This window comes from Nannospalax galili, unplaced genomic scaffold (assembly GCF_000622305.1).
Source record: "Nannospalax galili isolate Female #2095 unplaced genomic scaffold, S.galili_v1.0 scaffold429, whole genome shotgun sequence".
Taxonomy (NCBI): Eukaryota; Metazoa; Chordata; class Mammalia; order Rodentia; family Spalacidae; genus Nannospalax; species Nannospalax galili.
The window spans coordinates 2,338,579-2,361,544 of NW_008360330.1; the positions used below are offsets into that span (position 1 = coordinate 2,338,579).

At 36.4% G+C, this 22,966-nt stretch overlaps 1 protein-coding gene across 1 annotated transcript in view; it reads right to left on the reverse strand.

The window, feature by feature from the left end:
- Positions 1-22,966, reverse strand: part of Cop1 (COP1 E3 ubiquitin ligase) — a gene marked incomplete in the record, with an annotated part of 182,023 nt that overhangs the window by 18,631 nt on the left and 140,426 nt on the right. Inside the window, 3 exon segments of the mRNA XM_008826109.3 lie at positions 8,353-8,513; positions 10,194-10,318; positions 13,177-13,294. Of these exon segments, the coding sequence (XP_008824331.1) occupies positions 8,353-8,513; positions 10,194-10,318; positions 13,177-13,294 (404 nt within the window).

Below are 22,966 nucleotides of genomic sequence, written 5' to 3' on the forward strand. Positions count from 1 at the left end.
CATGTGCAAACATTGAAGCATTAGTAGCATTAAAAATGAGTTTTTCTGTATGAAACAGTATATTTTAAAATGAAATGGAGATCTTTTCTAAAGGTTAAAAAGTCATTCAATTGTATGTCTTACAGGGTTTATACTGAGTACAATATTGTATAACTGTAATAATTCAACTGTAAACCTAAAAATTTACAGCCAGTTTTGAAAGAGATGCATCTTAGCTCAGGAAATTGTTATTGAATATGTCAATGCTGTTGTAATGAAATGCTTCTTCTAAGTATGTGATTATTAGATAAATAAAAAAAAAAGAAATACTAGGCTACAGCAGAAACTGCTTAAAAAATTTCCTTTTGGAAAGCAGTACAAAGGAAAGTATTAAAACCAGGCAAAGGAACACAATGAGAAAAACCCTCTAGCAATAGCTTTTGCAGCATACTGAAGTTTAAGAACTGTAAGCCAAACCATAATATATTTAAATGCTTGCTATTTATATTATGAAGTGAAAAATGCCATAGTTAAATGTAGAAAGTTAGATAAGAAAATGTACCTATGCTACAAAATTATGATTTATTTATCAATTTTTTAAAACTTATTTTTTATTGGGACTGGAGAAATAGCTCAGTGTTTAAGGGCACTGGCTGCTCTTGTAGAGGACCCAGGTTTGGTTCCCAGTACCCACATGGTGGCTAACAACTGTCTGTAACTCCAGTTTCAGACACTGTTCTGACCACTGTGGGTACTGCACAACATGGGTGCACTTACATACATGCAGGTAATACACTCATACACGTAAAAATAAAATATTTTAAAAAATTTTCTGTAATATTTACTTGGTTTTGTGTGTTTGTGGGGAGCTCATGTGTATATGCCATGGTGTGTTGTGTGTGTGGTGGTTAGAGGACAACTTGCAAGAAAGAACTGGTATGGGCACTGAACTCAGGTCCTCAGGTTTGATGCTAAGCACATTTATTTACTAAGCTATCTCACAGGCCCATTGTAAAATTATCTTTAAAAATGTATGCTGAACCTACTCTTGGTTACTCACCAGTATTTGATATTAAGACCCTACATATATGAGCTGTAGAACAAATAAGATGAAATCAAGCTGGTGCTGACTTCAGAGTCTTATCTCCATTGGCTAGTGTTCATGGTGCTGGAAGGTACCATGCATTCTACTGGAAGGAAAAAGAACCATCAACCTTCCCAGCTGTGAATCCTGTGAATTACATTAACAACTGGCCTGGCAAGATATGCTCACTGGTGCAATAGTGACACAAATATTATAGGAGTAAACAATCATTTCCTACTTGGATGTAAGGTCCACTTCATAGAATGGAGCCCATGCCTGACACTGATAGCAGGTTTTGGAACCTGAGGCTAGACAGGACAGAGGACATATGGCAAATAGTTATTGCATCAAACTGACTCCTAACGACTTATTGTTATACCCATAGATTAATGTATCTCTCAACTCTCACCAGAGAAATTTCCTTATGCAGCAGGGTGATCACAGTCCAGTGAATAATAGCCTTATACACGTGTACATAGTGCACAACAAACTGGAGTTGGTAGGTTATTGAAAAAAGAGAACATGAAGATTTTGGGGTGGGGAAGTACAGGCTGGAACTGAGAAATTAGGGGGAGGAATGGAGGTAAATGTGATAAAAATGTATTGTATGCATATATGAAATTCTCAAAGAATCAATAAAAACATTTACTAAAAATAATTTGTTGGTGGGGTGTGGTAGCGTATGCCTTTAATCCCAGCACTTGGGAGGCAGAGGCAGGTGGATCTCTGAGTTCAAAGTCAGCCTGGTCTTCATAGAGTTCCAGGCCAACTGGGGCTACAGGGAGATCCTGCCTCAAAAAGACAAAAAAAAAACAAAACATGGTTCTTGATAGGCTGAAGTTAATGGCATTATGCAGAATTATTTTTTCCTTTGAAAAGACAATTCAAAACAAAAGTAAAAGATCTGTGTCAATTCTATGCATCAAAATTGGCATATATAGAGGAAACAGTACTTTTAAAAAGGATGAGAAAAATGAGTCATTTTAATGTCAAATTTCATTACAGTAAACAGAAAGCTATGAAAAATTTATACTTCAAGCAATTTAATTTGAGAGAAAACAGTGTTGCCTTAGTTTTCTTTCTTTTCGACATCCCTGCTCCTCTTTAGACATTAGGGAAGAAGGAGCTTAGGAGGAGACAGAAGCCATAGTCTTCCTGGAAGTCAAGGTCCATGCTCACAATCTTTCACTCCCAAGACAGAGAAAAAATTCATTCTGATTGGCCCTCTTCCAGCCAGTCAGGAAAACTTTCTAAAAATGTTACAACCATTCAGCCAGAGGAAAGAATGAACAGAAACCGAGCTGAGAAAGAGAGAAGTTCCACTATTGTGTACTCATTGTTTACTGGAGATTGTAGGAATAAGTGTAAGACGTCTTCTCTGTCACATGTAGTTACTACATACACACTGCAAATGTACAGATTTACAAACAGATGTCGGTTTTGAGATATGATCTCTTTACATAGTCCAGTCTAGAAGTCTCTTGATCATCCTGCCTCAGCCTCTTGAGTGTTGTAATTATAGATGTGAGCTACCAAGTCTCATTTAATATATTTCAAAGATGCTTGCATTCTTTCTTCCCTCCCTAAACCCCATTTTTAAGATTTTATTTTATTTATATTTTGGTTTTTTGAGGCAGGGTTTCCCTGTAACCCCAGCTGACCTGGAACTCACTATGTAGACCAGGCTGGCTTTGAACTCACAGAGATCTGTCTGCCTTTGCCTCCCAAGTGCTGGGACTAAAGGTGTGCAACACCACAACTGGTGTGGCTTTTTCCTTTCTTAATTGAAGAGAAAAAGACCACACCTTACCATTTTCTTTCTTGCTGATCTGGGTGAGGGAATAGAAAAATCTAACAGACATTAGATAGTCATGATTACAATATTCCCTCTACCCATGCTTGAGAATCATCCAGGTCTCTTGGCTGACATGTGCAACATGGCCTTTTCTCAGTGCTAGTATGGTTTGTTGTTCCCAAATTTGACTGTTCATACCATTTTCTAAGACTGAGGGAATTTTCCAAATAGATCTTTACCTCCTCTCTTTTCTTCTTAAACTACAATATGATGCCATGAAAGAATTAAAATTGTTCTAGGAAGGTGAAGAGGACAAACAGGAATGGGAGTGGTGAGAAAAGGGAAGGCACTAGGATATGGAGGGGGCTAGAATGTTCTCAAAGTACATTAAAAACCTACCATGAAAATGGTCTTATATAACTCATCACAATAACATAAAACAGTTTTCTGGTTATTAAAAAAACAAACAAACAAAACAACATGATAGATGATGTGTTAGAATGCTAATAGATCACACCCTTTTGTACCGGTCTTTCCTCTCTTTCATAGCTGATTCCCTGAACAGGTCCCAAGTTAACAGACACCAAGCTACCAGTATTACCACCGACACACCCACACATCAACTAAATGGGTCCTTCCTCCAGAATCCTCAAGGTCATCATATATTCCCTCTGCTGCCCAGGAATCAGAGCAGCATGGACATACTATAGACTGTTCATCAGCCATGTGGCACAAAACTGACCCCTTACTTTGAAACCTATAACAAAGTACCCTCTACCAAATGGATTGAACTCTCCCTAGAGCCCCACCATGCTACTGTCCGTCTGTCTGTCTTTGGCACTAATAACTTTTCTAATAAATCTCTTACCCAAAGGGACAATCTGCCTCAGTGTCCCCCTTGAACTGTAAACCCAAGAATTTTCATGAAAAATATATTAATTGATTTGACTTAATCATTCTGATAGGTGCATCTTTAAAAAAAAAAATCACACATAGACCCTGCCTCAAAAAGGCCCAAAAATTTTTTTCACACATAATACATCTCATAATTAGTATTTTGTCAATAAATCATTATCAGCAAGAGTTAGAGGTTGCGACAAACTGGCTTTAATCTAGTAGTAAGTTGGAAATAGGAAATTCAGCATTCATGTATTTTCAGACTTGTTCAGTCAAGCAACACTCATAGGCAGATTCTTAGACCTCTCCCTGACTCACACTAAGTGTACACATTATCTGTCACCAGAGAATGAAATTTATATTGCCTACCTCAAATGCAATGATGTGTCTTGGTTTCCAATCCATCTTACAATGTTCAATACATATATAGAGGTAAGACTAGTACACCAAAACAAGGTTCTCCCAGTCTACTGAGTGTTTTTTATAAACTTTTATTTTTATTTTATGTATATTTGCCTGCATATATGGGCATGCATGCAGTAGCCACAGAAGCCAGAAGAGGGTGTTGAGTTCCCTGGAACTAGTTACAGACAGTTGTTAGTTGCTAAGTGGGTGCTGGGAACCAAACCATCTCTCCAGCTCTCACTGATAGTATTTTATGATAAACTTGAAACTAGCATACAACATTTTATATTTGTTTTAATATATTTGAAAGAAATGGTGCTGTAAGAAGGAAACCCAAGGTAGGTTTGTGTCTGTTCAACACCCAGGAATATTAACATCTACCTAAATTCCGTATTTCATATCATTCATTCTCTGTAAGTTCAAAGGCTCAATGAATCTTTATCTCGGTATCGTTCATCAAATGTTTATGGTTCTCAAATTCTCGTTCACACAAAAATTATTTTCATGTCCTCCTTTCAAGATCTCTTCTTAAATGTATTAAATGTTCTTACTGGATTCTTTACCCTTCTTTTTGCATTGTCCCATCATTTTTGTGTCTCCTTTGGGTTGTGTGGATGCCAGAAGTTGATGTTGTGGGTCTTCCTCAATTGCTTTTCAATCAAATTTTTCTGAGACAGGGTCTTTAGTAGAACCTGGACCTCACAGACTAGGCCAGACTGGCTGGCCAGCAAGCCTCAGGGGTCCTCCTGTCTCTGCCTTCACAGCGCTTGGATTACAAGCATATTTCACTGCACCTGTTTGTTTTGTTTTAAATGTGTGTGCTAGGTATCAAACTCAGGTACTCATGATTGAGCAGAAAGCATTTTATCAGCTGAGCTATCCCCTCAGCCCCTCTATGTCTACTTCTATGTATTTTCTCCTAACTTATCTAACAGTTTATTTTTTTCTGCCTCATCTCCATCAAAGTCCTCTATTGACTTCATTATGTTTCTTAGCTCTAGGGTTTGCATTTCTGTAAGCTTCCATTTCCCAGATGAAATTTTCAATCCCTTTACTTTGTAAGCATGGTTACTTACAAGCCCGATCTGAAAACTATAATCAAGAGCTGCTATGATTCTGTTTCTATTATCTGTTGCTATGCTGAATTTTTATTTATGTTGCCTTATGTTTTCCTGTCTTTTTAGTTGTTACTGTGTCCCACTTATTGTATTTATAAAAACAGAAAAATAAATGAGAAAAGAAATTGTTAATCTTATTTTATAGATGATTTAAGTTTGTATTCTGTGGAAACTAGCAATCCAGAATCAACCCGGCTGATTTTCAATGTGATGACTTACCTTCTACATTTCCACCCCCTAGATTACATCCCTTTGGTGGCCTAAAACAATGTGAGTCATTCATATAATGAAATGCACTAGATTCTTATTTCTCCACCAAAACATAGAATCAAAAGTCAGATTCATTCCAGGTCTTCTGTCTTGTTTCAAGACAAGTCTGTTTTTATGATGTAGATATAAGCTAAAAAATGAGATGTTATGCAATTTTGTTACTGTGTGAACACCACAGTGTGTACTTAAGCTAGATGGTCCAACCTATTACCTCCCAAGGTTATATGGTAAAGTCTATTGCTCCTAAGCTACAACCTATACAGTATGTTATTGTATCAATAATAAATATTATAGCATATTGGTGACACAATGGTGTTTGTGCATCTAAACATAGAAATAAAATGCCGTAGTAAAACTTTGGTATAAAAGATTTAAGGAGGGGGCTGGAGAGATGGCTCAGCAATTAAGAACACTGACTGCTCTTGCAAGAAGAGCCGGTTCAAATCCCAGCACCCGGCAGCTAACAACTGTCTGTAACTCCAGTTCCAGGGGATCTGACAGCCTCTTCTGTCCTCCGCAGGCATTGCATGTCACAGGTGCACTTACCTACATGCAGCATAACACTCATACACATAACAAAGACTTAAGGAATGGTGTATTTGTATCTGGCAACTCATGAAAGAACTTGCAGGACTGAAAATTGCTCTTGGTGAGTTCAATGAGAAGTGAATGTAAGGCCAGAATATCCTGTACATTGCTTTGATTTTATAAACACTATGTACTTAGGTTACACTAAACCTGTACATTGCTGTGGTTTTATAAACACTGTGTACTTAGTTTATACTACATATAACATATTTTTTTCCTGTCAGGCATGGCTCAGAATTTGCGACATTAAGAGGCTGTAGGACTGACAGTTCCAAGAAGCCCGAGTTACATGGCCAGACCATGTCTCAAAAAAACAAAACTGGAAAAGATTTTTTTTTCTTCAATAAGTTAACTCTAGCTTTCTGTAACTTCTTACTTTACAAGTTTAATTTTTTAGAAAAAACTTGATTTGTAGTAGAAATACTTAGCTTGAAGCACATTATAAAGCTATATAAATATATTTTCTTTTATTCTGACTCCATAAATCTTTTTCTAGATTTTTTAAATTCACGTCTTTACTTTGTATGTAAACTTAGACATACACACTTCAGCACAGGTCTACATATTAATATTCTCTTTCATTTCTTTGGTACCACTAGGTCTTCAAGGGCAACAACATGCATGAAGTCCTTCCCAATAACACCTTTTAAAATCCCTTCTTAAAGATGTGCATGAGCCTCAGGAGGATTTGTCAGATTTATGACCATTTGAATTTGCTTAATTTGTTGCTTTGTTCGTCACAGGTTTGTTTGTAAACAGATGGACGGACCACCAAGAACATTCGGCTCTATTAAAAAAGCTCATTAGATGTTGCGGGGGGTCCATGTTTTCAAACTTTTTTGTCTTTTGAGACAGGGCCTCAATGTAGCCTCAGATGGTCTAGAAATTGCTATGTAGCCTAGGCTGGCCCTGATCTCACAGATTAATGTTGTATAACTTTCAAACCTTTTAAGGAGCTTGTTGAAGGATTATTCCTTTTTTTTCTTGCTTTTTTTAAAGTCATGTTTACTAAATGACAGGAATTTTTCAGCTCCTTAGGAGATCACTGCCACACATCAAGTCTGTTACCGACCAGTACATCCTTAAGCAGCCCTTAACAGTACAGATACTTGGAGTGACTGTCCTAATTTTATAAAAAAGGAAGGTTAATCCAAATTACCTTGTCTGTTACTACCAAACTGGAAGCTGAGATACAAAATTTAAAATAAGATACCAATAGGTTATATCAAATGAAACTACACCTGGAACTAAGATATTGCAAATCATGTATCAAGTCAGAATTTTCTGTGTTGAAAATAAAATTAGGGGCTGGGTTGTAATGCATGCTTTAGCATGTGCAAGGCCCAGGGATCAATTCACAATGCAACAACAACAGAAATAAATACCCCCAAATCAAGCACCTAAAAAGCTATTTTTGAAAAGATAACATTAAGAACTGTTTACATAAATCAAAATAATAAAAATAATAGCCAGGCGTGGTGCTGCTCACCTTTAATCCCAGCACTTGGGAGGCAGAGGCAGGTGGATCTCTGTGAGTTCAAGGCCAGCCTGGTCTACACAGTGAGTTCCAGGTCAGCTGGGCTACAGAGACCCTGTCTCAAGACCAAAAAATAAAAAATAAATAAAAATAATGAATTCTTCATATAGTTTATGAAAAAGAAATTACAATGCATAAAAAGTAAAGTTTGAGGATTTTAAAAATAAACTAGCAGTGCAACTTGCAAATAAACTGAATGTTTAAATATTAAGTGCACTAGTAGAGAGAAATTCAATACTAAAATAACTGGGTATACACATAAGCCCCTCGTTTTCCTTCTGTAGTGTTACCTCAGCTGAATCCTTTTTAGCACATTCTGCATGTGATCATTAAGGAAAATGAGACAGAGTGGGCGCAATGGAGAAATTTCCAGACTTAAAGAGGGCTATGAAGAGATAATAAAATAAGTTAATGGTTATAACTGAAGTATACACAGATGTCCTAAGGACACAGAGAAACGCAGATTAAGAGACTGATTCACTAGGGTCATTTTGGTTAGTATCAAAAATGCCCATTTTCTCTGGTGATACGATACAAAGCAAAAAAAAAAAAGGGGGGGGGGATATGTATCATTTCTCTATTGATATCTTAAAATCTTAAAAACCAAAACCATCTTTATGTATTCATAAAGTATTATATATATAAGATGCTGAGGTTAAAAAAAAATATGAAAACTTACTCCATCTGGTAGTGCCCGCCAGCACACGGCACTCACAAATTCATTTGTGTCGTCTTCTTTTCGATCTTTGTCCAAAACACTTTTGACTGTATCAAATTTAAAAGTTAGCAAAGTCTTAGAAAGTCCTTTATAGTACAGGTAGAGGGAGTTGTTCTCACTTCCTGAAAATAAATATAATTTTTCAGAATGAGCAAACTTGGAATTAGAATATATACATTATTTATTTTGAGACAGTCTTGCTATATAAGTTCAGCCTGTCCTCAAACTCATTAATTGCCTGCTCTCTCTCAAATGCTGGGGTCACAGGTACCAGCATAGCCATCTAGATATCACCCCTTCTATCCTCTTCCCACTATGTGCTGGAGACTGAACCCAGGGTCTGCAGCTACAGTGAGTTATATCCCAGTCCCCAAATAGCACATGTAGACAATAATTATTAGTCGAAGTTTTGGCACAGACACCAGTAATTTTTTATGGTACTATCTGAAAGACTAGATCACAGAACCAATTGGGAACCATGTGAGAGATTCTTGGACAAAAGCTATGGCTTATTGAACTGGGTGGGAAGGCACATGCCTTTAATCCCAGCACTCAGAAGGTAGAGGTAGGCTGATCTCTGAGTTCTAGGCCAGCTGGGGCTATGGGGAGATCCTATCTCAAAAATGCCAAGAAGAAGAAGAAAGAAGAAAGAAGAAGGAAGAAGGAAGAAGAGGAGGAGGAAGAGGAGGAGGAGGAAGAGGAGGAGGAAGAAAAGTAACAAATGGGGTTGGAGAGAAGGCTCAATGGTTAAGAGCACAGGCTGTTCTTGTAGAAGATCCAGGTTTGATTCCCAGAACCCACATGGGGGGCTAACAACCATATTACAGTTCCAGGGGATCTGGTGACCTCTTTTGACCCCTGTGGGAACTGCACAACATGGGTACACTTACATACACACAGGCAATATACCCTATACACATAAAATAAAAATAAAATATTTTTAAAAAAGAAATAACAAATGTTATATGAAAATAATACTGATAATTCTATGGCTGAAATGTTTTTTATTAAAAAAAAATCACAGCAGAGGTCTACACAATAAGAAATTTGTTATATTAACGAGAATCTTAAATTGGATTTGGAACGATTACCTAGTAGAGAGGAAAATAAAAGTTGTAGTTCTTACAAAGGCAAATATGAATAGCCTACATAGTTTATTTTCCATTTCCCAATAAAGCATTACTCTGTTAGATGAGAGGTCAACAGAATGATAATTTTCAGCAGTACATCAAGGAAAGATAATTGTGTCGCATATTTCCTTTGGTGGTGTTTAAGCTCATACATTAGGAGAAAATTCAATTTACCGAATAAGGGCCATGTCATCTAAAAGTGTTGATGAAAGTTCACTAACTCTATTAGAACATTCGAATAATGTCAAATTGGATTTTTCTACTTCTGATGCAGAGCTTTATAAATTATCTATAATAAAAACTCTAGAATAACAGATTCATGCTACATAAACAGACTGCTTAAGGAAGAGAAAACCAGGTAGAAAATGTATATCAATCTTCTGAAAACAAATGCCTTCTTAAAATATCATTAACAGAAATTTATAATTCCTATCTTTTATATAGTATCTACAGAAATGATATCATAAAATAACTACAAAACAGTTAAAATCTTTGGCAACACATATTCAATAAAAGGAAGAACTAGTGTTTTTCCAGTAAAAATGGAGGAAAAATTCAGTCCTAATACAAGTCTGCTAAGCTGCCTTCTGAATGCAAAAAACATTTCTCCATTGAATTCAACTGCCCCACAGATATCATTCTTAATTCCTTTAAAAAGAGAGCTTCACTTACCACAAGCTATGTAATCTCCATTGGAAGCGAGGCCTACAAAGTTTTTTTCATTGATATGACCCTTGAAGGAACGCAGACAGTATGGTTTCCCAACATTCCACAGTTTTAGCTGGCTGTCTGTTGAGCTAAGATAAACACAAAGAGAACATATTTCAGATTTCATGGTAAGAAACTCATCACCACTACTAATTAGCAGCAACCCAGTTTTGTGGTTAAGAATGCAGACTCTGGTGCCAGACTGTCTGTCTCCTTCCTGGCCCTAGGACAGTTAAATGTGAAATGTAATAATCTACTTTATAGAATTAAATGAATCCAACATGGTAAAAAGTAAACTCATTTAACATGCTTTCAATAATGCCTGGGTATATAGGAAATGGCAAACACTAATAGCATCTATACCACTATTATGTGTTTACTATCAGGGATAGCCTCATTCTTGTTTTATTTTTCCGTGGTGAGTTATACTGCATACTGAATATAAACAAGTTTCATAGGACAGGTGAAAGATATGTTGAAAAGTTGACATAAAATAGTTTATCCTGCTGTAGGAATACATAAATTCAGTTACCAAAAATAATTTTGTGGGGCTAGACAGAGAAGGCTTAGCAGTTAAGAACACTTGCTCATCTTCCCGAGGGTCCAGGTTCAATCCCTAAAACCCACATGGCAGCTAACAACTGTCCATAACTCCAGTTCTGGTGGATCTGACACCCTCTTCTGACCTCTGTAGGTATTGCATGATACTGGTACACTTACATACACATACAGGCAAAACACTAATACACATAAAATGAAAATAACAAAAATTTAAAAAACTATGTAAAAATTATTTTGTATAGAAATCACTGGCAATTCTACCAAAGATAATTTTAGAACTAATAAAACATGTCTTTAATACAAAAATTAGATCATACTATATTATTTTGCAACTACTTCACCATATTTAATTACTTGCTTTATAATTTTTCCTATTAAATGAAATGTTTCAATGTATTTATTAATGACCACATAATAAAATAATTTTAATTGCTTTAACAGTCACTGAAGAGGACACCATGCTAAAGGTTTTATGTACCTTATTTAAAGATTCACAAACTATTATTAGTCACATTTTGAAGATAAGAAAACTGAGGTTTACATGGTTACAGTGTAACAAGGTATACAGTGTAATATTCGAATTGTTTGATTTCAGAATGTGAACTCTCATTCACTATGTTGACCAGTTTGGCCTCGATCTCAGAGAGATCCACACGGCTCTGCCTCCTGAGTGCTAGGATTAAAGGTATGAGTCACCACTTCTGGCCCACATTTGTTATTTTAAAATACACTTTCATATTAATTTTAGTATTTCAAAGTACATCTGAAGATGACTTTGTTCAAGATATTTCAAAGGCCCAATGTATCCAGGGAAAAACAAAAAAATCCCATGATTTACAAAAATGTATTTACAGAGCCACATATGCAGTTCAATTATAAACATACGTATTTTGATTAACTGAAGTCAAAATAAGTGATTAAACACATATACATCTAAAATTGAAAAATATTTTCCCCATATAAAAAAACATTCATCTTTTATTTTAATATAGTAACATTTATTTACTGCCCATTATATATACATATATATTCCTAAAGGAATTCCTTTTCAACTAATTGCTAATAAATTTAAATTTGTGAATTAGTTGCCCACATTTCTCCTTTGGAAAATTCAGTTATGTCTTATTTTTTAATTAACTGAACTTAATTGAAACCGTCTTGCTAAATTACCAAGTTCTTATTTAGAGCAACCAGTATGAAGGCAGATGTGAGATGCAAAATGTAAGGCACTGGCATTAACAATCTTCTAAGAGAGAAACTATGAAAAAAAAGAGAAAGCAATGCAACATTAAGCTTGAGAAGAGACTACCTACCTACCTACCTACCTAGAATGGATTTGTTAGGTAATATAGAGAATTATGAGATGGATAACCAAAATACAGAATTACCTATGTTCCTAGAAAAGTTCTATAGCTTGACAACTGAGATTTATTTGCCTCACTGATAATTTACTACTTTCAAACAAAGTGAAAAAGCACTAAAAGCCTGCACTACAGTTTTCTAGTCCAGATGGTTTTACAAAGGTTATCTGTACAATATAAACAGTCAAAGTTGGAAAAGTTCCCCTTAAAAGATATTTAAGCCCCAGCTGGCCTGGAACTCACTATGTAGATGAGGCTGGCTTCAAACTCACAGAAACTGGCCTGCCTTTGCCCCCCGAATGTTGGGATTAAAGGCGTGTACCACCATGCCCGGCTTTTTTATTTTCATTTATTATTATTTTTTGGTCAAAGTCAGCAAACTTTTTTAAACCAAAAATATTTTTACCGTTATGCTGAAAATAGACATAATATAGTAACATGTTGGTTGACTTCATCATATAAATTATTTTTCTCATTCTACTGCATCAACTATGTTGTTTCTCCTCTTCAGGAGAAGCAGTAACCAAACCCAATTTGAAGTTCAAATGTTAATTAAATTATGAGCATTAGAGAGACACATTAAAAAGTAATTTGTAGGGGCTGGAGAGACGGCTTAGCAGTTAAGAACACTGGTTGTTCTTGCAGAAGACCCGGGTTCGAATCCCAGCACCCACATGGCAGCTAGCAACTGTCCGTAACTCCAGTCCCAGGGGATCCAACAGCCTCTTCTGACCTCCGCGGGCATTGCACAACACGGGTACACTTACCTACATACAGGCAATACACGCATACACATAAAATAAAAATAATAAAATTTTTTAAAAAGTTAAATATAGCATTTTATTCATAAATAACATATAAAAGTGAGCAATACAGATCAGAAGATACATATATTTTAGCTGGAGAAGACATTGAATATGTTATTTGAGAAAAGGGTATATAATCCCATCTCATTCTTTCTGTAAACCTACAGAAATGATGAGAGCTCTGTGTCAAGCTCACCCTCTAAGGAGAGTAATACTCACGCAGAGACAATTTCCTCACCACTCACAAACTTGGCATAAGAGACTGCTTTTCGGTGTCCCTTGAATACCATGATTGGCTGTTTAGTGTTACGAAGATCATAGTAGTGGACACAGTGATCTAAAATAAAATAAAATGAGTTAATCATAGTAAATGAAGAAAAGGAAAGCAAAACAAGTTTTAATTGGATTCACTGTTTTTCCTGAGAGCAAAATAGTGTCGGAGGAAGGGGTCACTAGGGATCATCTTCCTATAGAAATGTTATTTTGAAACCTTGTTTACTCATAAGATTGCCTTCATAAGACCTAAGGAACCAGAGATCATAGCATCTGGTTTTAGAAAACAGGTTGGGGGACAAAAAAAACCCAAAAAGGGTTGTTTACAAACCTCTCCCAAATACGAAACAACGCAGCAGGAAGAGAGAAGCCTCTTGCTTGGGGAAGAGAGAAGAAATTAAGTCCAGGTCTAAGACTTGAAACCTACTACTTGGACACGAAGATGTAATCCAGTATAAGACAAAGAGCCCTATGGCCCATCACCAGACCAATGCTCATTGCCCGAAATTCTGAATAAAGTTGGTCTGGTATCAAGGGATAATTCTACCACCTCTCCCCCAGGTCTGGACAGCGCAATGCTGAAGAAGACTCCATTCCTGGGAGTTAGAGAATAACTAGAAAACTTTGCCAGGCCACTCAAACTTAGTATCAGGTGGATACTAACACCTCTTGTGTGTGAGAAAAGAACATCTGAACTCACCTCAATGCTAGGAAGGAGGGATGTATGACCGTAGTCAGAAGAACTAGTATTCTGGCTAGTATCATCTGTGGCTGGCTGCAGCTGTCTAAGATTACATGTACCAGAGCAGCAGATAGGTCATAGCATCATGATCCTACATCCAGTTCCTGATCTGTACTGGTGTTAGGAGATTAGGGGCTCTAAGAATGACTCTATATTGAGGTGTTAAGTCACTATAAGACTGCCTAACTCATCCTGAACCCAAACCTCACCAAAACATAGACAGAACCATTACCACTTGGTATAAACTGAGGAAGGTAATTGCCAACTCACTGCATAGGAACATAGAATCGTCTTTCTCCATGGTAATGTTTTCTGGTAGAGAAAATCAGAGAGCCTTCCCAGAGGCTGGTGAGTAGAGAAGGGGCAGCTGGGCTTAGTCTAGCCCCAGGCAGAAGCTTGTAGGATGAACTACCCTTTCAGGTACTCTCCCAGCTCTCTTAAAGGACACATGATGAGGAAAAATCTCCAGCTTGGGGGACTCTCTAGTTGCTTAAATAGTAGCACTGACCACAGGCTCAGGGAAAACAATATCTTACTTGTAATTTCTGGGAGGATAAGCACAATGTCAGATTATGAAGATGGAAACAAATACTTCATCCTTCAATATAAAGACACGCATGCCAACAAGCACCAGAACATTCATGGAACTATGACTTAACCTAAATGAAATATAAGCTGCCAGAAAGTACCTACAAAGCAGTTGATACATATGTATACTCTGAATTTAAAATAGTTGTTTGAAGGTAATTAAATGACAGAGCAGATAAATGAGTAATGAAAAGACAAGACTACTTATATGAAGTTCTCTATACCTTTAAAGACACACACACAGATTAAAAATGAAGAAATATTAAAAGATATCTCATGCAAATGGAATAGAAAAAGCAGCAGTAACCACACTTACACCAGATAAAATAAGACTTTAAATCAAAAGCAGAAAAGGACACTACATAATGATAAAAGGATCAATTCAGAGGGAGAGGAAATAATTCTAAGCATATATGCAACCAATATCACAGCAATCAAAATATATAAGGAAAACATTAACAGGCCCAAAATGGAGAGACTTCAATACAATAGTGGAGGATTAAAAAAAAAAAAAAAACTGTTCTGATTTATTTTCATGTGTACGAGTATTTTTGCCTGCATGTGTGCAAGTGCCTACAGAGGCCAGAAGAGGGCATTGGATACCCTTGAAATGGAGTTAGCCACCATATGGGTGCTGGAAACTGAATATGGGTCCTCTGCAATATTAATCAGTGCTCTTAACTGCTTAGTCATCTCTCCAGTCCCAATGCTAGAGGTTTTAATAACTACTTTCAGTAACAATCTGTGCAGAAAAAAAAATCAATAAAAAGGAGAATTAAACTACATTAGACCAAATGGACCTAAAAATATATTTAAAGAATGTGCCATCCAACACTAGAGAATGTTAATTCTTTACATAACACCACATGGAGAATTCTTTAGGACAAATTATATAGAAGGCCATGAAACAAGTCTCAGCACATTTTAAAACGCTGAATTAATATCCAATATCTTTTCCAACTACAAGTTCAATAAAACTAGAAATCAGTAACAAAACTTTATAAGTTATATACAATTACATGGAAATTAAATAATTTTTTTCTGAACAACCAACGGAACAAAAAATTAAGGAAATATTAGAATTTCTCAAAACGAATGAAAATAGAAATGGAACATGCCTAAACATATGGATTATAGCAAAAGGAATAGAAAGAGTTTTTTATGGCAATACCTATATCAAAAAAGCAGAAAGTAGGGACTGGTGAGATGGCTCAGTAGGTAAGGGGGCTTGCCACTAAGTCTGACAACTTCAGTTCAATCCCAGGACCCTACATGGTGGAAGGCAAGAATCAATTCTCAGACTGTCCCGTGATGTTCACATGTATGCTCCCCTCCCCCCAAATACACAGTCAATGTTTAAAAAAAAAAAGTCTCAGAAAACCTTTCATCAAAGAATTAGGAAAATGAACAAACTCTAAATTAGTAGAAGAAATAATAAAGATCAGAACAAAAACAAATGAGAATAATAAAAAAAATCAAATGGGTAGTTTTCAAAAAATGGTTAAAAATTTTAGCTACATTAAGAAAAAAGAAGATTCAAATAGGAAGGAGAAAAAAAAATAACATCAACAATACCTCAGAAATGGGAATTAGGAAAAATTACTATAGACACCTGTATAGCAGTAAATTTTTTTTTTTTTTGTCTTTTTGAGACAGGGTCTCCCTATAGCCCCAGCTGTCTTGGAACTCACTATGTAGACCAGGCTGGCCTTGAACTCACAGAGATCTGCCTGCCTCTGCCTCCCGAGTGATAGGATTAAAGGCATGTACCACCATGCCTGGTTGTATAACAATAATTTTAATAATCTTGAAGCAATGCACAAATTCTTGAACACATACATGTTACTAAGACTAAACTATGAACAGGAAAGCCTAAGTGGATCAGTAATGAGTAGCAAAAAGAATCAGTGATAAAAAGCCAAGGAAAAGTCAAGGATGGGGAGCTAAATTCAATCCAACTTTTAAGGACCCAATATCCATTACATAAATATTAGACGAGGGGATTCTTGCAAACTAATTTTTGAGACCAGCATTATTTTTACCAAAATCAGGCAAGACAAGAGACTGTTGCAGGTCAATATCCCTGATGAAAAGAACCATCAAGCAAACCTAACAGCATATTAAAAAGGTTATTCACTATCACCAAATGGGATTCAATCCAAGGACGGTTCAATATGTACACATCACATCAACGAAGATGATAACCTATCACCAGAATGAAGGACACAAATCATGACTTTTTTTTTGTTTCTTTTTTGAGATGGGGTCTCCCCATAGCCCCAGCTAGCCTAGAACTCGCTCTGTAGACCAGGCTGGCCCCGAACTCACAGAGATCCGCCTGTCTCTGCCTCTTGAGTGCTGGGATTAAAAGTGTGTGTCACCACACTTGGCCCAAATCATGACTGTTTTAACAGACACAGAAAAATATTTGAAAAAAATATTCAACAGGTCTTTAAGATAAAACTAAAAATGGAACAGAAGAAACAAACTCCAAAGAGAACATTATTAAGATCTGGACAGGAATAAGCACTTTTGATTGTTTTATTCAATGTACTACTGAAAGTCATGGCCAGAGCAGCCATTAAGAGAAAGAAGTGACAATCAAATTTGTAAAGCAGTAGGAAACCAAATTATCACCCTTCAAATGATATATACAGAAAACAGTGAGGATCCCCCCCTCCCCACCCTACAACAACAAAAAGCCTACTGTAACTAATAAATGAATTCATTAAAGTTGCAGGATACAAAAGAAACACATATACACACATTCAGTAGTTTTTCTTTTCTTTCTTTTTTTTTTTTGTCTTTTTGAGACAGGGTCTCCCTGTAGCCCCAGCTGGCCTCGAACTTGCTATGTAGCCCTAGCTGGCTTTGAACTCAGAGTGATTCGCCTGCCTCTGCCTCCCAAGTGCTGGGGGATTAAAGATGTGAGCCACCATGCCTGGCTACAATGTTATTATTCTATAGGCCAATAGCAAATTATCTGAAAAGAAAAACAAGCAAATTCACTTCACAATAGCTAACCCAAGATTCAAAACAAACAGAAAAATGAACAAAAAGTCCTGTATTAATCGAAGAGGGGAAGTTCTTCTACAGTGTAAACTAGGAAACACTGATGAAGGAAACTGAAGAAAAAAATTGGAAAGATATCCTATGTTTACGGATTAAAGGAATCAAAGATTAAAATGTCCACAGTATTAAAGCAATTTACACATTTAATATAATTGCTATCAAAATTCCAATGGCAGGCTTTATAGAAGAACTAGAACAAGCAATCCCAATATTGTACGGAGCCATACAAACACAATGCTGAGGAAAACAAAGCAGATAGCTTTACACTACCTGACTTCAACATATACTAAAAGACTGTAGTTACCAAAATAGCATTAACATTTGCATAAAAACATAAACAGAGACCAACAGGATAAAAAATAATTCAGAAGCAAACGTATACACCTAAAGACCACTGATTTCCAATAGTCACTAAGAATACACATTAGGGAAAGAATAGTCTTTTCAATAAAAATTGCCATAAAAACTGGATAGTGTATACAGCAGAATGAAATAACATTATCTCTCACAATATATAAAAACTAACTCAAAATGGGCTAAAGACTTGCACAGTGTGTATTTTGAGGTGGGAGACAGAAACAGGACAATCCCTGGAAGCTTGTACAGCAGCTACCCTAGTGCATGCCACAGTGAACAAGAGACTACTTACCCGAAACTTGTAATACATCATATTTTACTTCCACGCACCATCCCCTTTATTTTTGGACAGGGTCTGATGTATCCCAGCCTCGTCTAGAACTTGCTATGCAGTCAAGGATGTTATTAAGGTCCTGATCCTCCTATCTACCTACCCCCTATACCTCTCAAGTGCTGGGATCACAAGTATACACTCCCACTCCATGTATAGATTGTACTGGAAACTGAACTGAGGTTTCATGTATATTAGGCAAATACTCTACCAACTGGGTTCCATCCCAAGCCATACAAACTATTTTTGGGTGTGAATACTTTTTTCATTCTGTGACTATAATTAGCTACTTAACTACTCATCATGGTGATTACAGACACTGTTTCACAAGAAAAAAACTTCCTAGTTTAGGAGTATATGTATTTTTTTCTAGGTATATGAATTTCTAACGGATTAAGCATTGAAACTAATCACAGTGCACATCAACTACTGTTTTCAATAAACATTACAAAACAATTATTCTTACAATGAACTTATTTTTTTTTGTGGAGATACACAACCCCACCATTAATAAGGTAATTTTTGCTTGTTAGGATGGTCAGGTAAACATAATTTATTTGAAATTGATGTTATAATATTCTATTGTCTTAAATGTGGGGTGAAAAATTCATTACTTCTACTAAATGGATTAGAAAGAATACTATTGATGTTTTAAAATACAGTTTTTGACATGGTCATTTTACACTGAATTCCAAAAAGCAAGATGACACAAAGGATGCAGAATCATGTGCAATATGGCAAACTAGACATCAAAGAGCATTTCAGAAATCCTGAATGTTATTTTCAGGAATCCCGAATGCTTTTTTTCAGGCTTCCCAGAGGTTAGAGTTCTAGATTTCGGAAATCATTATGATGAGAGTTGGGGTGAGAAGGAAAATTAGGTAAATCCTTGTTAGGCTTGCATAGGCACAGCAAACAAATTCTGCTTAGTTCAGCTAGCTTTGTATTTTTGCTGTTATGCTAACCATCAGCACATTATACCAATAAACCTTGTAGCTAACACCTTCTTGGTATGGTTCCTGGGATGATGGGACATTTTCTTAAATGTGGGGTGTTCTCAGTGTTCTCGATATACCTGTTTTTTAGAAACTCTGCATATCCTAATGTAAGAGGGGCGATATCTCTATGATACTCCCTCAGCAATTGCTTCCTCTCGTTTCTTCTTTTGGTGCTAGGATTCTGCATGGAGAATGGGTTTTCAGTTCTTCTGGTCTACAGTTTTAGTACACATGTTCCCATAATGCTCCAGGTACAGGGTGTTCTTAATGTTCCTGTTTCTAATCACCAAGGCAGTAAAACTGTAACAAAGAATCTGAGGCAGGTCTTCAGAGGGTTTTATCAGTCCAAATCAGTGAAAACAGATCACTACTGTGTATTGAGGTAAAGTCCTAGTATGCTTTCCTTTCTCTCCCCTTAAAATTTAACTTCTGCACCGCATGTTTTCTGTAGGTGCCGAAGCAGAAACTGAGCAATTTATGCCAGTGACAGAAGTAATTACTCTGGCCCATTCAATCAGTTGATGGCCAGGGAGAAGAGCTCGTATGTGTGCACTCTTCTTGTGTTTTGGGATACCAGTTACTCTTATATTGATAAGCCAGTCCATAACTTGTCTTTAAGAAGGCATAAAAATTTTAGTTCAGTTTTATTTACCAGCATCTGTGGAGGTTACTTCTTTCTCTTCTTGTCTGCAAATGGTAAAATAGTTCACGAATCCCTTTTTTTTTTTTTCTTGAAAGGTCTTGTCATTATTATATAGAATGCAGTTCCCATGACTTTCTTTTGAGTTCAGCATTCTGGGGTCAACCTAAGTTACAGTTTAAACAGCTTTTTAAAGCTTTAAGATCACAAAGTGTCATTTTCTTGCAGCTTTGTATACCGTAAGAAGTAAAACTCCCAAAGTATCTTGATAATATACCATTTTAAAATATTTTTGGTTTTTTTAAATTATGTATATGTGTGCTTATGTGTGATTGTGCATTATGAGTGCAGTGCTGGAGTTACAGGCTGCTGTGAGCTGCCCACCAAGGAAGCTAGGAATCAAACTCATATCCTTTGGAAGAACAGGACATGCTCTTAACAGCTGAGCTATCTCTCCAGCCCCTTGTTTTTTCCTTTTTTGAAACAGGGATTCCCCAGTTGGCCTGGAACTTGCTATGTAGCCCAGGCTGGTCTTGATATCACCAAATTCACCTGCCTCTCCCTCCCAAGTGCTGAGATTAAAGGTGTGCGCCACCACATCCAACGATCATAGGGATACTCATTTCATCTATAGAGGTCGCTTCTGAATTCTCACATACTTAATATTGTTCCTTCTTAGCTACACCAGACTATAACAGTGACAGATCACTCCTTGTTTACTTTGCAGTAACATTTTTCAGAAAAATTTAAATATGTATACCATTAATCTTGGTCCCATAATCAGTTGTCTTTATCTTTGATATCAGTAATGCTATATACCAGTCAGTGATAAAGTCTGCTAAAGTACCCTGGAGCATAATAAATACAATACAGTCAATTAATTCTGAGCTCGTAAAAGTAGTAAAATCTTCATTTGATTAGTACTGTAAAACGTTATTTACCACAATTTTTTGACATGACAGACTATGCAGGGAGAGACAAGGAGAATTAAGGAATAAATTAAAGGTATGGAAAAGAATGTTGGGAAATGTGTGTGCAGAACTATGGAGAAGAGACACAAACAACTATGAGAGCCATGGCAAGACTAGAATGGAAGGTTTAAGATAAGGGACAGAGGCAGGAGAAAGGAGGGTGAGAGGACTGGAAGAGAGAAGGGAAGGAATACAGGAGGATGAGCGGAAAGGAAAAGTAGAAAAGGAAAGATGAAGAAAAAGATGGAAAGAACAAGGAAAGGAATGACAATGAGAAAAAAGGGGAAAGGAGGAAACAAGAAACAAGTTTCTGAATGTCTTTCTAAACTCAGTTCTTTAGCAAAGTCCAAGTTTTCAGATTAGTGAAATAAATTTATAAAAAACTCATTTTAGTAAAACATTTGATTTACATTATGGGAATACATGTTTTAAAAATTAATAATATATGTTGCTGACTACCATCCATTCAAAAATATATGAGCAGGTTAATTTTTTTCATAATGGAAAACGTTACATCTTTAAAAAAATCTTTTCATTCCCTTTAAAAAATAAAACTCATTCAAATGATTTCATACTATCTTTTTATGTTTTATTATTCTGTTTCCTTTTAAAAGATATATATATATGCATGCAATGGTGCTTGATCCCTGGGTGGGTGAAATTTACTACAGGAGTCTAGGGACCCACACTCTGAAGACTCTTATTCTCTACACTTTGGTCAGTTGTGGTCTTTTGTGTTCATCGCCCTGTTGCATGAGGAAGCTTCCCTCATGAGGGCTGAGAGATGCATTAGTCTTACAGGCTCCTGGGACCTTGTTCATATGAACTTACAGCGTGGTGACAGCATGCACAAGACCCACGCAAAGTCAATCAGACAAAAATCCAGCATAGAACTGGGGAAATGGGTGAAAGGTCACAACTTTGGTGAGAACTAATGGCAGCTGATTACTGCTGGTTAAGGGAGAGTTGATTTTTAAAGGGAGTGACATTAGGCTGAACAGGCTCCAGTGGATGAATTTACACCTATGGGCATCTGGGTATACAAACTTGATTTGATAGGACTTAGTATATATGACAGAATGGATAAAATCCTGTGAGTGGGCTAAGGAGGGGTGCAGTAGGGAAGGGGGAGGCTAAATATGATTAAGATATACTGTATGAAATAAAAATTCAATAAAAATGTATTTTAAAAAAGGTATATATGCATTATATACAAACAATTTATTGTGATCAAATGCACTACTAGCTGTACTTTAGCTACAATTAAAATTATCAGCACATAATTATCAAAAAACTTAAGCACAACTGATGAATCTTGCATCTGGGTAAAATATGGCCATTTCCATTTAACTTTTCATATTCATATTTTAAATGTTACTTATAGAGTCCATTATTTCATTGTTAAAATGTTAGCTCCTCTGTAAATACCTTTTTATCTGAGCCATTAACCACTTTTCTTTCTCCTTTTTAGTTGATTCAAATTTTCTATGCTTTCTTTCACTCTTCTTTCCTTATTTCTCTTAGATTAGCTAAATATTCCACCCCTCCACCCCTAGGTAATATGTGCCGGACATAGATGTAGTTATCATCTGGGCAGAAGAAGCCTCAATAGGGGAATTGCTTCCATTGGATTAGCATGTGGCCACATCTGCAGGCCATTTTCTTGATTACTGATTGATGTGGGAGGGCCCAGCCCACTGTGGGCAGTGCTACCCTTGGGCAGGTGGCTCTGTATTGTACAACAACAAACCTCAACAACAACAACAAAAAACAACAACAAAATTTAAATAATTCCATGTATTCTATTGGACCACAAGGCAATAAAGCTCAAAATCAACACTGGACAAAGCCCTAGGCACTACATGAACTCGTGTCAATTGAACAATACACTCCTAAACAATGAGTGGGTCAAAGAAGAAATTAAGAAAAAATAAAAGAATTCCTGGAATTCAATGAAAAGGACAATATAATACAACATAACCTCTGGGGCACATTAAAAGCAGTCCTAAGAGGGAAGTTTATAGCTCTAAGTGCCTA